Consider the following 13,030-nt stretch of genomic DNA (forward strand, 5'->3'; position numbering starts at 1 on the left):
TCCATCCAGCTGTATATCTCTGTATTTATTCCCATCTGCTGTGGGAGGAAGCTTCTCTGACCATAGCTGTGCACTGATCTGATTCCTGGGCTGGTAGAGAGTAGCCCCTGAGAGAGTACTTTTTAATTTTATTCATCTATTTACTTACTATGTATTAATTTTTGTTTTTTTTGAGACAGGGTTTCTCTGTGTAGCTTTGGAGGCTGTTCTGGAACTTGCTTAGTAGACCAGGTTGACCTCAAATTTACAGAATGCCTCCCGAGTGCTGGGATTAAAGGCATGCGCCACCACCACCCAACCTGAGAAGATTCTTTTAATGACTCAAAAAGTATGCATGTTGAGTTTTCCCTACTAGTTAAGTGTACCCGTATGCAGTGTCTTTAGAGGCCAGAAGAGGGCACTGGATCCCCTCAAACCATCTCCAGTTTAGCCTGGCATTTTTATTTTTGGTCAGATTTCTCTGTGAAACAGCCCTGGCTATTCTGGAACTCACTCTGTAGACTAGGCTGGCCTTGAACTCACAGAGATCCGCCTGCCTCTGTCTCCTGAGTGCTGCTATTAAAGGTGTGTGCCACAACTGCCCAGCTACATATTAAGGCCATTTTACAGTGCTGGAGCTGGACCCTGGGGCCTACTGCCTGCTTGTCAGGGACTCTGTATAATCAGGGTGTTATGTCTGGAAGATTCATTTAAAAGTTCTCCATGGAGGTGGGTAGTGGTGACTCACCTTTAAGCCAAGCACTTGGGAGGCAGAGGCAGACAAACAAACATACATGGTGTGTGGTAGCAGGTGTCCTAGCTATGTCAGAGTAGCCATCAACCAGAAACAGTTTCCCAGATGGCCCCAGGACAGCAGGTGTCTCAGAGAAGGGGGTCCAAGAAAGGCTTGCCCCAGGCTCTGCCCTTGGATCTCACAGGGTACCTCTGGTACAGCCCAGTTTTGGTAGTTTACATGGTGTTTGGGCAGCCTCCTCCAGTGTGCCCCCCCATCCAGAATCTGCCCTGGTTCTGGGGTGTGAGCCCCAAACAGACGCAAGCCACAGCTGTGCAGTGTTCCCTTTAAGAGTCTTTACTGAGAACTTCTGACAGCATCTGTAAACATCAGTACAAAAATATTCCATTCAGTTGTTTTCTAAGGGACTGCCAGCCCGGCTCCTGGAAATGCCTGCTAGACTTGTGAGAAACAGCTCCCCACAGGGTCAAGGCTGCCTCTATCTTGTACCTTCTACCTCTCTAACTCTCCTCAAATCCAACACTTCAGAGTTAAATCAGCAGCTGCCAGGGTTAGGGACAAGCTCAGCCCTGCAAGCACCTTCTACCTTGGGGGACATCTGGCTTTGGTCTCTGGGGACTTTAGAAGTACTTTGAAAGCTGGCCCAGGCTAAGCTCCAGGATACCTGTAGCCAGCTCCACTGCCCCAGCTAGGGTGCATGTCCTGGCATGGGGAAATCCTGCTCTTAGGAGAGGCAGGGATTAGGGGCCCTGCCTATGACAGAATGGAGCGGCAAAGCTGACCAAGTGTGACCCCGGGAGGACCACTGCTGCCCTGAGCCTTTCTGGGATGGTGGGAAGGGGGGCTATTCTCCAGGTGTCTCTTCCTCTTCATCTGTGTGGCTGTGGCCGTTGATGGCAGGGGAACCAGGTTGAATATGTGACAGGTCCTCAAAGCCAGGACTGAGAGATGGTGAGACGGTGTCAGGACTGGTGTCACAGGAGCCTGTGCTCTGCTCTGAGGTGGCGATGGTTGTGGTGATACTGGGTGGAATGGGGTCTTCATCTTCATCTTCTAGGAATGACCCCTCTGGGATGTCTGAGGAAGGACCCCCATGCTGGTCAATTTATGGACCCAGGCCTTCCTGTAAGGGTGGCCCCTAAAACTCTTCCCTACCCATGGGGGCATGAGCTAGCCCATTTTACAGAGGAGGAAACTGAGGCCTGGGCAGGTAGAAGGCATCTCATCAAGGTTCCAGAGTGAGGCTGACTTAGAACATGCATTCTCATTTGTCATCTGGTATGGGAGACTGAGGCAGGAGGAATAGAAAGAATTTGAGGTCAGCCAGGACTACACAGTGAGAGCCTACATGAAAACTTAAAAACTAAGACAAAAACAAATGCCCAAGTTAGGTTCTGTCTGCTGCAGTATGGCATCTCCTGGGCCAGGTACCACACCTGCCCTGCCTCATCTTAGCATTCTATGGTGGAGGCAGAAGGGTCAGGAGCTCAGGATAATTTTTAGCTACATAAACAATTTGAGGCCAGCTTGGACTACATGAGACTATGTATCAAAAACACACACACACCAAAAAAAAAAAAAAAAAGAGAGAGAGAGAAAGAAGCCCTAGGAATTCCACCTATCTCTGGAGTGGAGACAGAGACCCAGTCAGCAGAAGAGGTGAGCTCAGAGAACCCTTTGAAAAGTTGAGTCCCAGTGCTATTACAGCCATAGACCTGAGTGAGAATTCAGTGTGGCTCCACCTCACTCATACCCCAGATAGTATCACTTCCCTCCAGTTCAGGTCTCAGTTTCCCCTTTGTGAAATGGAATGTTCAATCCCCACCTCACAGGTACTTACAGGTGACAGCCTGACTCACCAGGGCTCCTGGGTATGACATAGCTGTCACCATCCATTCCTGAAACCTGCCTGTAGAGGATACTGCAGCCCCTGCAACTTCCCATTGCAGAGGCCTCTCCACCCACCACCCATGGGACCCTGGATGGGCAGCTGTCCAGGCAGCCTTCAGAAGCCAGCCCTAGGTGGAAGGTGCTGGCAGCAGCAGGGTAGGGTGGGAGACACTTACGACTGAAGGCCTCTGGGTGCTGCCGGGCCAGCTTCCCCTTCAGTGTCCTGTGGGGAAGGGGACAGACAGGGATGAGCCACCAGCAGGAACCTCAATGGGCTCTGGGAACTGCCTGCCTCTCCCAGCCCTGGGCAGTGGTCTCCTCCTGTGCTAATGCCCAGGGCTCTTCTGCTTCTGTCTCTTAATTGGTTATAGCAGCACCCTGGGGGAAGCAGGAGCTGAGATCATGACAGGAGGTGACCACCATCTTACTGCTTTCTGTACCTCATTCTTTCTTGTTTGGCTCCCGTGTGGGGTCAGAGCAGTGCACTGGACTTTCCTCAGGCTATGTGCACCTTGTTCATTCACACAATGCCTCCCCAACACAAGGGTGACAAGTCATGTGCCCCCACATTTTTTAAAACTTCATTTTACCTTTAACTATGTATGTATATGTTTCTGTGTGTGTGTATGCACATAAGCAGGTCCCTAAGGCTAACTCCAATTCTCCAGAGCTGGAGTTACAGGCAGCTGTGAGCCACCTGACATGGTAGGAACCAAGCTCCAGTCCTCTGCAAGAGCAACATACACTTTGTAACTTTTTGTTCTTTTGATGTTTTGCTTTTCAAAACAGAGTTTCTCTGTCCTGGAACTCAGTCTGTAGACCAGGCTGATCTTGAACTCACAGAGATCCACCTGCCTCAGCCTACTAAGTGCTGGGATTAAAGGCGCGAGCCACCACCACCTGGATACACCTGACTTTTTAAATGTATGTCCTGAGGATTTGAACTCTGATCCTCAGGACTGCTCAACATGCACTTTACTTACCCAGTCATATCTCTTTTTGGTTTTTTTGAGACAAAGTCTTGCTGTTTAGCTCAGGCTGGCCTTTAACTCACTGGAATCAAGACCCCCAGTCTCATTTTCCTGTGTGCCAGTCATCACTCCAGTTGCCTTTATTGCCTTCGGGAGGGAACTGGCTGTTGGTCACTCTGCCCCGATGTCCTGCACCTCAGGTTTGATGTACAGTGGAGGAACTTCAGAGCACAGAGCCTCCACCCCGACTGTAGCCAGCCTGCTGTCAGTAGTGATGAGTACACAGCCGAGTGAGGTACAGCACGTGACAGGCTGGACTTGTCTCTTTTCTGGGGAGCTAGGACACATGGTGCTGACTGTCAACTCCTGGGGCTCACAGGGTTCTTGTGTACTCCCCAAAATACCTTCAGAATAAGCCTGGTGTTATAAGCTAGAAATGTGTGCTTAGAGGAAAAATTAGGAGCCAACAGTGGCAGGGCATCTTAGCACTAGGGATGTGGGGAGACAGGAGGATAAGGGGTCCAGGGTTATCCTCATCTATATGATGAATTTGAAGTCAGCTGGGGTATAAGACACCCTGACTCAAATAATATCAAGACTGTAATAAAAAATAAAGAGGCCAGGTGTGGTGGTATACCTTTAATCTCAGCACCTGGGAGGCAGGGGTAGGTGGATCTCTAGGATAACCTGGTCTACATAGTGAATTCCAGGACAGCCAGAACTATATAGTGAGACCTTGTCTCAAAAACAAAACAAAAAATAATAAAAAACAATACTAATAAAAAGAATTAAAGCCAGGTGTGGTGGCACATACCTTAGTCCCAGCACTCAGGGTCTTTGACTTCTGGACCTGCCTGGTCTACAGAGGGGCTTCCAGAATTTGAAAAGGCTGATCTACATCACCTAGACTTAGGTAGAGCTTATTTTGTCCCCTTAGCTCCAACTAGACTCCCCAGGCCAGGGCCCTGGGCTGCAGGAAAGGCTACATCTATGGTCTAGGTCCCCTGCAGCTCTAGCTACCCTGGGTCTGGGCAGCTGTCACCACAGCAGTGACAGATGAGCCTGCACCACTATGGGAAGAACCAAGCAAACCCTGACTGGCTTGTGCCCTCCTGCTCTGCTGACTGCACAGCCTGCCTTCTATCCAACACCACCCATCCTGCCTTTTGTGTCAGGTCCCAGTAGTATGGAACAGATGACAAATAAAAGGGAAATTCACTACTTCCAGGTCATTCTCTCAGAGGTCAGAACCGCCTTGTAAGACAACCAGAATACCCAGAGCTAGAGAGGGGAGCGGAAGGGAAGAGGTGGGGACCTTATGGGGAGGGGACTGGAAGGGAGGGGACCTTGGGAAAGAGGAACCCAGAGATGGGCTTTGGAGAAGTGAGAATTGTGAAGAAATGGGAGGGGCATTAGAAGGCAAGGAGAGAGGACCCTGAGAGGGTGGGAGGAGGGTCTGATGGGACCTCAAAGGAAAGGGTAAGGTTAAGGCTAAGTCCCTGGAACAGGGCCTTGGAAATAATGGCACTTCAGAGTGGAGGGGCAGGGCACTTAAAGAGCTGGGTGATAGACTAAGGGAAGGGCCAATCCTGTGAGGCTGAGGATAAGGGTTTAGAGAAGATGTTCTGTAAGGCAGCTGGCTATGGGGTCACAGGGGAGCTGGGGGCGGGGGAGGGCCACCTGATCCTGCGGAAGATACTGTCCAGGTCCCTTTTCATGTCCACCAAGGTGCGAGTGTGGTGCATGAAGCGCTCACTCATCTGCTGCAGTCGAACACTGGACAGACTGTTGAAGTTCAGAAGCATCTCGTTGGTTTTCTCAAAGCGATCCAGCCTGTGGGGAGAAGGTGAGGGCCCTTGCAACAGGCCTAGGAGCCCCCTTGGCCTGAGCTGAACCTTATGAGAGTCACAGCCTTGGCATTTAGTACAGTGCCACAGCCTGAAGATTTCTGCTTGCTGTACTGGTCACCCAACTCCTACTCACCCTTGAAAGCTCTATTCAAAGATACCCTTCTTTGTGTGGCAGCCTGCATTTTTCATGATGTATTTTTGTGTGCATGAGTTTCTTCTGACAGATTCCTGCTACACAGCCTAGCCAATGACCTATTCCACGTCCTTGTATTTGTTTTATTTGCTTGTTTGTTTTTTGAAGACAAGATTTCTCTATGTAGCCCTGGCTGTCCTGGAACTAACTATGTAATCCAGGCTGGCCTTGAAAGATCCGCCTGCCTCTGCTTCCCAAGTGCTAGGATTACAGGCCTGTGCCACTACATCCAGTCACAAGGCTGACATGTTATTTATTTTTTGTTTTTTTTTTGAGATAAGGTTTCTCTTTGTAACAGTCCTGGCTGTCCTGGACTTGGGAGGTAGAGACAAGCAGGTTTCTGTGAGTCTGAGGCCAGCCTGATCTACAGAGTGAGTTCCAGTACAGCCAGGGCTAAAGTTTGAGACTGTCTTTAAAATAACTAAGTAAATATGAGGTGGAGAGCCCCAGGGGAAGACAGATGCCAACAGCCTCTGGCCTCTGTTGGAAGGTCTGTCCACTAGAATGGACTGGAGACCTCTGCAAGCTTGGCAAACCAAAATACCAAGTTGCACCTAAGCCTGGTACCTGCCTTTCACCCCAAGCCCAGCTGAACTCAAGATGAGGTTGTCCCAGATGTGTGTAGTGGTGGGGGATGGGAAGGAAGGAGCACAGGGACAGGGGCATGACTGCTCTGCCCATAGCCTGCTCACATGTTTTTCTGGGCCAGGATGATGGCATTGACATCATCAGGGTTCACCATGCTGAGGAAGCGGCCACAGAAGACCCTCGAGGCCGAGTCCGAGGGGTCCATCTCTTTCTCCTCCACCTCCAATGCCTGAAATGACCAGAACAGGATGTGAAGTCAGCACTATGGCTGGTGAGGCTATCAAGAGCCCATCACAGCTCTAACAGTTGCCACCCAAACCTCAGAATACTTAGGCTAGGAATTTGGGGTGTTTTGTGGCCTAACAGAGATCCATCCCTAGAAACACATAAACCTGAGCATGGTAGCACACCTGTAATTCCAGCATTCAGGAAACTGAGGTAGGAGGATGCGGAGTTCTAAGATACCGATGGCTGAAGAGTGAAACAATCATTCTGTCACCCTCCATAGCTGGCACAAGAACCTAACTTTTCACATCAGAGTGAAACCATCATTCTGTCACCCTCCATGGCTGGCACAAGAACCTAACTTTTCACATGCACAGATTGACCAATATAATTTCTTCCCTCACTGTCCTGACAGACTTTGCAAAGCTGTCACCCCACTTCCTGTCAGGTTCTGTTCCTGTTTAGCTTTAGTTCAGAGTTTTACATTTGGTTTATATGGGTTATAGCATGAGACATGTATGGGTCACAACACTCATGCGACAGTCAGAGGACAAACTGCAGATGCTGCTTCTCCTCAGACACAGAGGCCCTGGAGCTGAGTGAGCAAAGGGCAGCCATGGATACCAGTCAGAATTCATGTCCTCTTCCAGTGAGTGCAGCAAGTGTTCTGAGCCATCTCTCCAGTTCCATTCTTCTACTATTGTTTGAAATAGGCTCTCATTGGCCTATAACTTTACCATACATGTTAACATGCTCCCAGGGATCTGCCTATGTCTACTTCCCATCTCACTATCACTGAGCTCCAGCTTTGTGTGTAGTTTCTTTAAGTATATTATCACCTGCATGATCTCATCAAATGCACCCTCTTCAAGACAGGGTCTTTCTATGTAGACCAGACTGCCCTTAAAACTCACAGAAATCTGCATGCTTCTGCCTCCTGAGTGCTGGGATCAAGACTGTGTACCATCATACCCTGCTTCTTGTGTTTCTGAGACAGTTTCTCACATAGTTCATGGTGCCTTCATGAACACCTGAAGACAATCTTGAATTCCTGGTCCTCCTGCCTCCACTTCCTGAGGGGCAGTGGGTATGCCTATCATCACACCTGCTTTCCCATGACACCTTAGTTATCAAGGGTCAGCTGGTCTACATGGAAAGTGACAACAAATAAAAAGGCCCTGTCTCAAAGATAGTGGAAGGCAAGGACTGACCTGAGGCTGCCTTTCATGTGCACTGTGGAACATGCATATACATACTCCAAGCAAGTTTCCAAATTCAGCTCTAAACTTGGTCTGGGAGCCAGCAAGATGACTCAGGGAAGGGTGATCCCTACAAAGCATGATGACTTAAGTTCAAACCCTGGGTCCAACATTGTGGAAATAGAGAACCAACTCCCAAAAGCTGCCCTCTGATCTACACATGCACACTATAGCAAACATAGTTACTTGTCAAACACAAGCTCATAAAATATACACATGAACATGTGCTAAAACCAGGCTTAGCAGGGCACAGCAACAGTGCACGCCTGTAATCCCAGTACTCTGGAGGCAGAGGCAGTCAGGTCTCTGAGTTTGAGGCCAGCCTGGTTTATACAACAAAGAAATCCTGCCTCAAACATACACACTTGTGCACACACACACACACACACACAAAGCTTGGTGGCTTACACACATCTCAGCACTTAGAGGACTGAGGCAGAAGGATTACTTCAAGCTTTAGGCTACCCTAGGCAACAGCACAGTTGATTCCAAGCCTGTACTCAAAAATGAAACAAAATATTTAGCACAGAAGCTAGCTATACTTTTATCAGCAACTTAAAGCCAAGGATTAGAGGCCCTGGTGGTCTGCCAGCCTGACTCTGGATGGCTTGCAGTTCTTAGCATCTAGTAGCAGATGATGGTCTCTGCTGTGCCCTGGTGAGCAGAGCTCCCCAGACCAGCTCAAAACGGGGGAGTCATAGCACCAACCCTTCTCTGATATTCAGGAAAATCCAAGGATCCTGACAAGACCTGGCTGAAAGAGGCCAACCTTGCTTGGGCAAGATTCACACATAGCTACTGGGCTTAGTGGTTTACTGGCAACCCACAGTTGAAAAGGTTAAGGCAGGAAGATCAGGAATTCAAGGCCAATCCAATCTCAGCCACAAGGATGAAAGCCACATGGGGCTATAGAGGGTGGTGTGTGGTGGCTTCCTCTATTCCAGTACACAGGCTACTGAGGCAGGAAAACTGGCACAAGTTCAAGGAAGCCTGAATTACAGTTAGTTCCAGGTCTCAATGGTGGGAGGCAATCAGGAATGTTGGCACACACCTTTAATCCTGTCACTTGGGAAGCAGACAGAGGCAGAGCATGAATGAATGGTGGAAAGGAAGTTGGGTTCTAGTATTTGGCATGAGAACTTGATGACCTGCCTTGGCATCACCAGAACTCATGTACAGCCTGACCCATCTGCAACCCTAGTACCTAGAAGTCCCAAGGCCAACTAGCCTGGCTCACAGAAAGGTGAACAAGAGATGCTGTCTCAAACACAGTAGAAGGCAAGCAATAAGTGGTGTCCATTGGTATTCTCTGACCTCCACACCCCACATACCCATACCAAAAGATAAAAACCATACATACTTAAGCCAGATGTGATAGTAGAGGCAGGTAGATCTCCCAGTTAGAGGCCAGCCTGGTTGGTCTACAGTGTCCCGGGATAGCCAGGAACCAGAGAAACTAGTTATGGGCAGGGAATGTTCCCTTCCATCCAAAAATCACACAGACCAGCCATGCAAAGTTATCAAGCAAAAGACAGATACATGAAAGTAAAATCCAGCACATGGGGAGGAGAGTAAAGCAGGAGGAATCAACCTTCAAGACCAGCCAAGACTTCATAAATTTTCCCAGGCACCCTGAGCAAAATAGACCCTATTTCAGGTGGAAGATGGCCTGTGACATGGCTCAGTGCCTAAAAAATGCTTGCCCCCCAAATAAATAGAATGTAAATATTTTTAAAAAGAAGAAAGACATGGAAAAGGATAAAGGGTAGAATCAAACAGGCTAATGGCTTCTCTCAGATGCAGAATTTTTACTGGAGATTTTGTTCTAGATCAAATTATTAGTCTTAGACAGGGGCTGAAATGGTGGCACGCAAAAAGGCCAGTTTGGGTTATACATCTTGATATCTAGGCTACCCTACGATGCATGAAACCCTATCTTAAAACACAGGCCAGGCAGGCATGACTCATGTTTGTGCCTGAAGGGCTGTTGTAAATTCAAGATTAATCTGTGCTACATAGTGAGTTCCAGACCAGCTTGGGACACAAGACAGTCGAAAATAAAAAAATAAATAAAATAAAACATGTAGCGAATGCCTGTGTTCAGAGCTAAGGAAGGCAAAAGATCAAAGTTCAAGGTCAAACTTCGCTTTTTAAGACACTGACTTAAAGAAAGACAACACAAGCCAGGCGTGGCAAGTCACAATTTTAAATACCAGTGCTCACGAGACTTGAGGTGAACGGACTTCAAGGAGCTGAAAACCAGTCTGAGCTATTTCAAAAACAAATTTAATGACCTTCCCCTCATACTTGAGTGGCTGAAGCAGAAGGATTACCAGGAATTGGAGGCTGATTTGGGCTTCTGTCTCAAAATAACACTACATCTCCCCTAGGAATGCAAAGCTGACAGAAAGGGCTTCACGCCTCAAGGTCACTAACAGGGAACACAAAGCGTCATAGCGCCCCAGTCCTAATCCTAATCAAAATCAACTCGGCGACACGAAGTCCGAGGGGGAGAAAACAAAAACAAAAGAAACCAAACCGGATAAGGCGGGGCTGAAACATGCACTGAGGCCCCACCCCTTCGAGAGGAGAAACTGAGGCACGCGTGCACTCCAAGCAGCTCAGGACTCCGGGCTGCGGACGGTCACACAAGTCGAGTTCCCATTCGGATCCGCCCGCGCCGCCGCTGCGCAGTCAGGGAAACTGAGAACGGCTCGGCCATAGAGCCCGAATGGACCCTCTTTCCCCGCTGCGGCACAGCCCGCGGCCTCCCGCCGCCCCACAATCCCGCCCTGGCCCGGCCGCGGCGTCGCCGGCCTAGGCACCTGCACATCTGGCGGCCTGGCTCGCGCTTCCGCGCCACGTTACATCATCACGCAGCGCCTGTGCGACGAACGTGCGTAACCTCGCCGCAGGAAGATCAAAAGAGTGACCAATCATAGGGCGATCTATGCGCATGTGGAGTGTTCCAAGTCTGGCTTCCTAGGCAACCTAAAAGTAGACAGTTAAACGTAATATTTTTATGAATCCTTTAAAAATTTGGCACGTGTATATGATGTATTTTGGGCTTTTTGTCTCCACTGTACCTTTTATCCCCAGGGTCACTCGCACTATTAATTTTGTTTTTAATTTTAGATTTATGTAAGGTGGATGAGTGTTTTGCCTGCAGATACCTATGTGCACCATGTGAAGTCCAGAAGAGGGAGTCAGTCTCCCTGGAAATGGTTGTGAGTCTCCATGTGGGTGCCAGGAGCCAAACCATGTCCTCTGCAAGAAGTGCTCTTTTTTTTTTTTGTTTTTCAAGACAAGTTTTCTTAGGGTACCCCTGGCTGTACTGGAACTCACTCTGTAGACCAAGTTGGCCTCGAACTCAGATCCACCTACCTCTGTTTCCCAAATTCTGGGATCAAAGGTTCCCCCCACCACCAGCTAAAACAGTAGTTTTAAACTCCTGATCATGAGAAACCTCTGCCTGTGTTTTCTCACAGCTAGATCCTCAGACTTACAATTTTTGTATACTTTTAAATCCCCATTCTATTCAGGGGATTCAAAACCTTATCAAATTAATCTTCTGGGGCTTGAGACTGACTATCCCTTCTCTGACGGAGGTCATGGGTCACACAGCATACTGCCTGCAACTTTCCAACCTTCTTGAGTTTGGAGAGACTCAGAAGTTGCCAGCTTGGAGCAAGAGGGGCCTCGTGTTTCATGCTGTCTGTGACTCTGATGTACACTAAGGATTCCTGACACTGAAAATACACCAGAACCAATTCTTTCTTACACTGTGGATGGAGAGCTGGCCTTGAACTCATGGCCATCTTCCTGCCCAGCCTTCCAGGTGATGGGAATGAAGGACTACAGCATCTTAATTAGCTTCTGGATAATTCCACAGTCTAGGTACCACAAGATGTCCCACAAAGTGGGGATGCCTGAAGTCTAGCTTTTTCAAGCAACCTGTTTTTTGCTTTTGTTAACTTTTATTATTGTATTATTATTATTATTGCCTACTTATATGTATTTTGCCTGGTGCCTCTGGAGGTCAGAAGAGGTCAGATCCTTGGGAACTGGAATTACAGACAGTTGTGAGCTGCCATGTGGGTGCTGGAATTGAGCCCAGGTCCTCTGGAAGAGCAGTCAGTGCTCTTAACCACTGAGCCATCACTCTCCAGCTCCTCTCCTTCTTTCTGTCTTTCCCTCTGTGCCCCAAGCAGCTGTTTAGAAAGATTCCTGATTTTTTCTGTCTGTATGGATCTGTACTAACCCTGAAGGTCTGCACTCCATCCTTAGGTGTTTGAAAGACCCACTCCAGAGTGATGAATACCAAATATGAAAGCTGCTCAAGTTGTTTCTATAGGACATCACATTTTCCTAGAGTTTTTCAGCTCTAGCCACAGTAAAGCTGGCTGTGGTACTACATACCTGAGATCCAGTCTGCAAAGGCTGAGGAAGAAGGCATTACCACACACCTAAAGCCAGTCAGTACTCTGAACCACTGAGCCATCTCTCCAGCCCAAAATAAAGGTAGTTTTCTTTCTTTTCTGAGACAGGGTTTATCTGTGAAACAGTCTTAGCTGTCCTGGAACTCATTCTGTAGACTAGGTTAGCCTAAAAACTCAGAGATCTCCCTGCATCTGTCTCTGGACTGCTGGGATGAGAGGTGTGTGCCACCACCACCCAGCTGGTAGCATACACCTTTGATCCCAGCACTTCGGAGGCAGAGGCACGAGGATTTCTGTGAGTTTGAGGCTAGCCTGGTCTACAAAGCAGATTCCAGGACAGCCAGGGCTGTTATACAGAGAAACCCTGTCTCAGGAAAAAAAAATTTAAAAATAAAATAACCAAGAGAAATGATTGTATGATATTATAAAGTAAGGAAGAAGACCATTAGTAAGGACACACAAGGCAGGGAGCAGTATAATGAGATAGATGGCTTACCAAGGAGCTTGCCACCAAGTCTGATGACTTGAGTTCAGTTCCCAGACCACCATGTTATGAGAGAACTGATGCCTGCAAATTGTTCTTTTACATTCTTGTATACTAGGGTGCATGTTCCTCCATTCAATATTTTTAAAAAATCCCAAAATGCAAAATAGGAAAAAGACATTTAGGGCCAAGAGCTCCCTTTACAGCTTAGCAAACACCTGCCTGACATTGCAAAGTTTCTCAGAACAACAAAAGAAAATGAAAACCACCAGATTCAGACATGGCCTAGTTCAAAGTCCTCGGAACTATAACTAGCCCAAGGTTTCTTTGAGGTCAAGTGAAAAGATAACTGATCTCTCTGGAAAGGGGTCACCTCATGGAAGGAAGAAGGCAGCTGA

At 48.1% G+C, this 13,030-nt stretch overlaps 1 protein-coding gene across 1 annotated transcript; it reads right to left on the bottom strand.

The window, feature by feature from the left end:
* Window positions 1-1,053: 1,053 nt before the first annotated feature.
* Window positions 1,054-10,583, bottom strand: Kxd1 (KxDL motif containing 1). The gene is made up of 5 exons (XM_051178108.1): window positions 10,535-10,583; window positions 6,330-6,454; window positions 5,275-5,427; window positions 2,800-2,846; window positions 1,054-1,810 (listed from the first exon to the last, which is right to left on the bottom strand). The coding sequence occupies exons 2-5, from the start codon at window positions 6,428-6,430 to the stop codon at window positions 1,578-1,580; spliced, it is 534 nt and encodes a 177-aa protein (XP_051034065.1). The 5' UTR covers window positions 6,431-6,454; window positions 10,535-10,583; the 3' UTR covers window positions 1,054-1,577.
* Window positions 10,584-13,030: the final 2,447 nt, after the last annotated feature.

This window comes from Phodopus roborovskii, unplaced genomic scaffold, assembly GCF_943737965.1.
Source record: "Phodopus roborovskii unplaced genomic scaffold, PHOROB, whole genome shotgun sequence".
NCBI classification, from domain to species: domain Eukaryota; kingdom Metazoa; phylum Chordata; class Mammalia; order Rodentia; family Cricetidae; genus Phodopus; species Phodopus roborovskii.

Coding starts and splice junctions, on each gene's coding strand:
- Kxd1 (XM_051178108.1), bottom strand. CDS start 6,430: ATGGACCCCTCGGACTCGGCCTCGAGGGTCTTCTGTGGCCGCTTCCTC. Junction 5,428..6,329: donor ATCCTGGCCCAGAAAAACAT/GTGAGCAGGCTA, acceptor TTCTCCCCACAG/GCTGGATCGCTTTGAGAAAA. Junction 2,847..5,274: donor AGTATCTTCCGCAGGATCAG/GTGGCCCTCCCC, acceptor CCTTCCCCACAG/GACACTGAAGGGGAAGCTGG.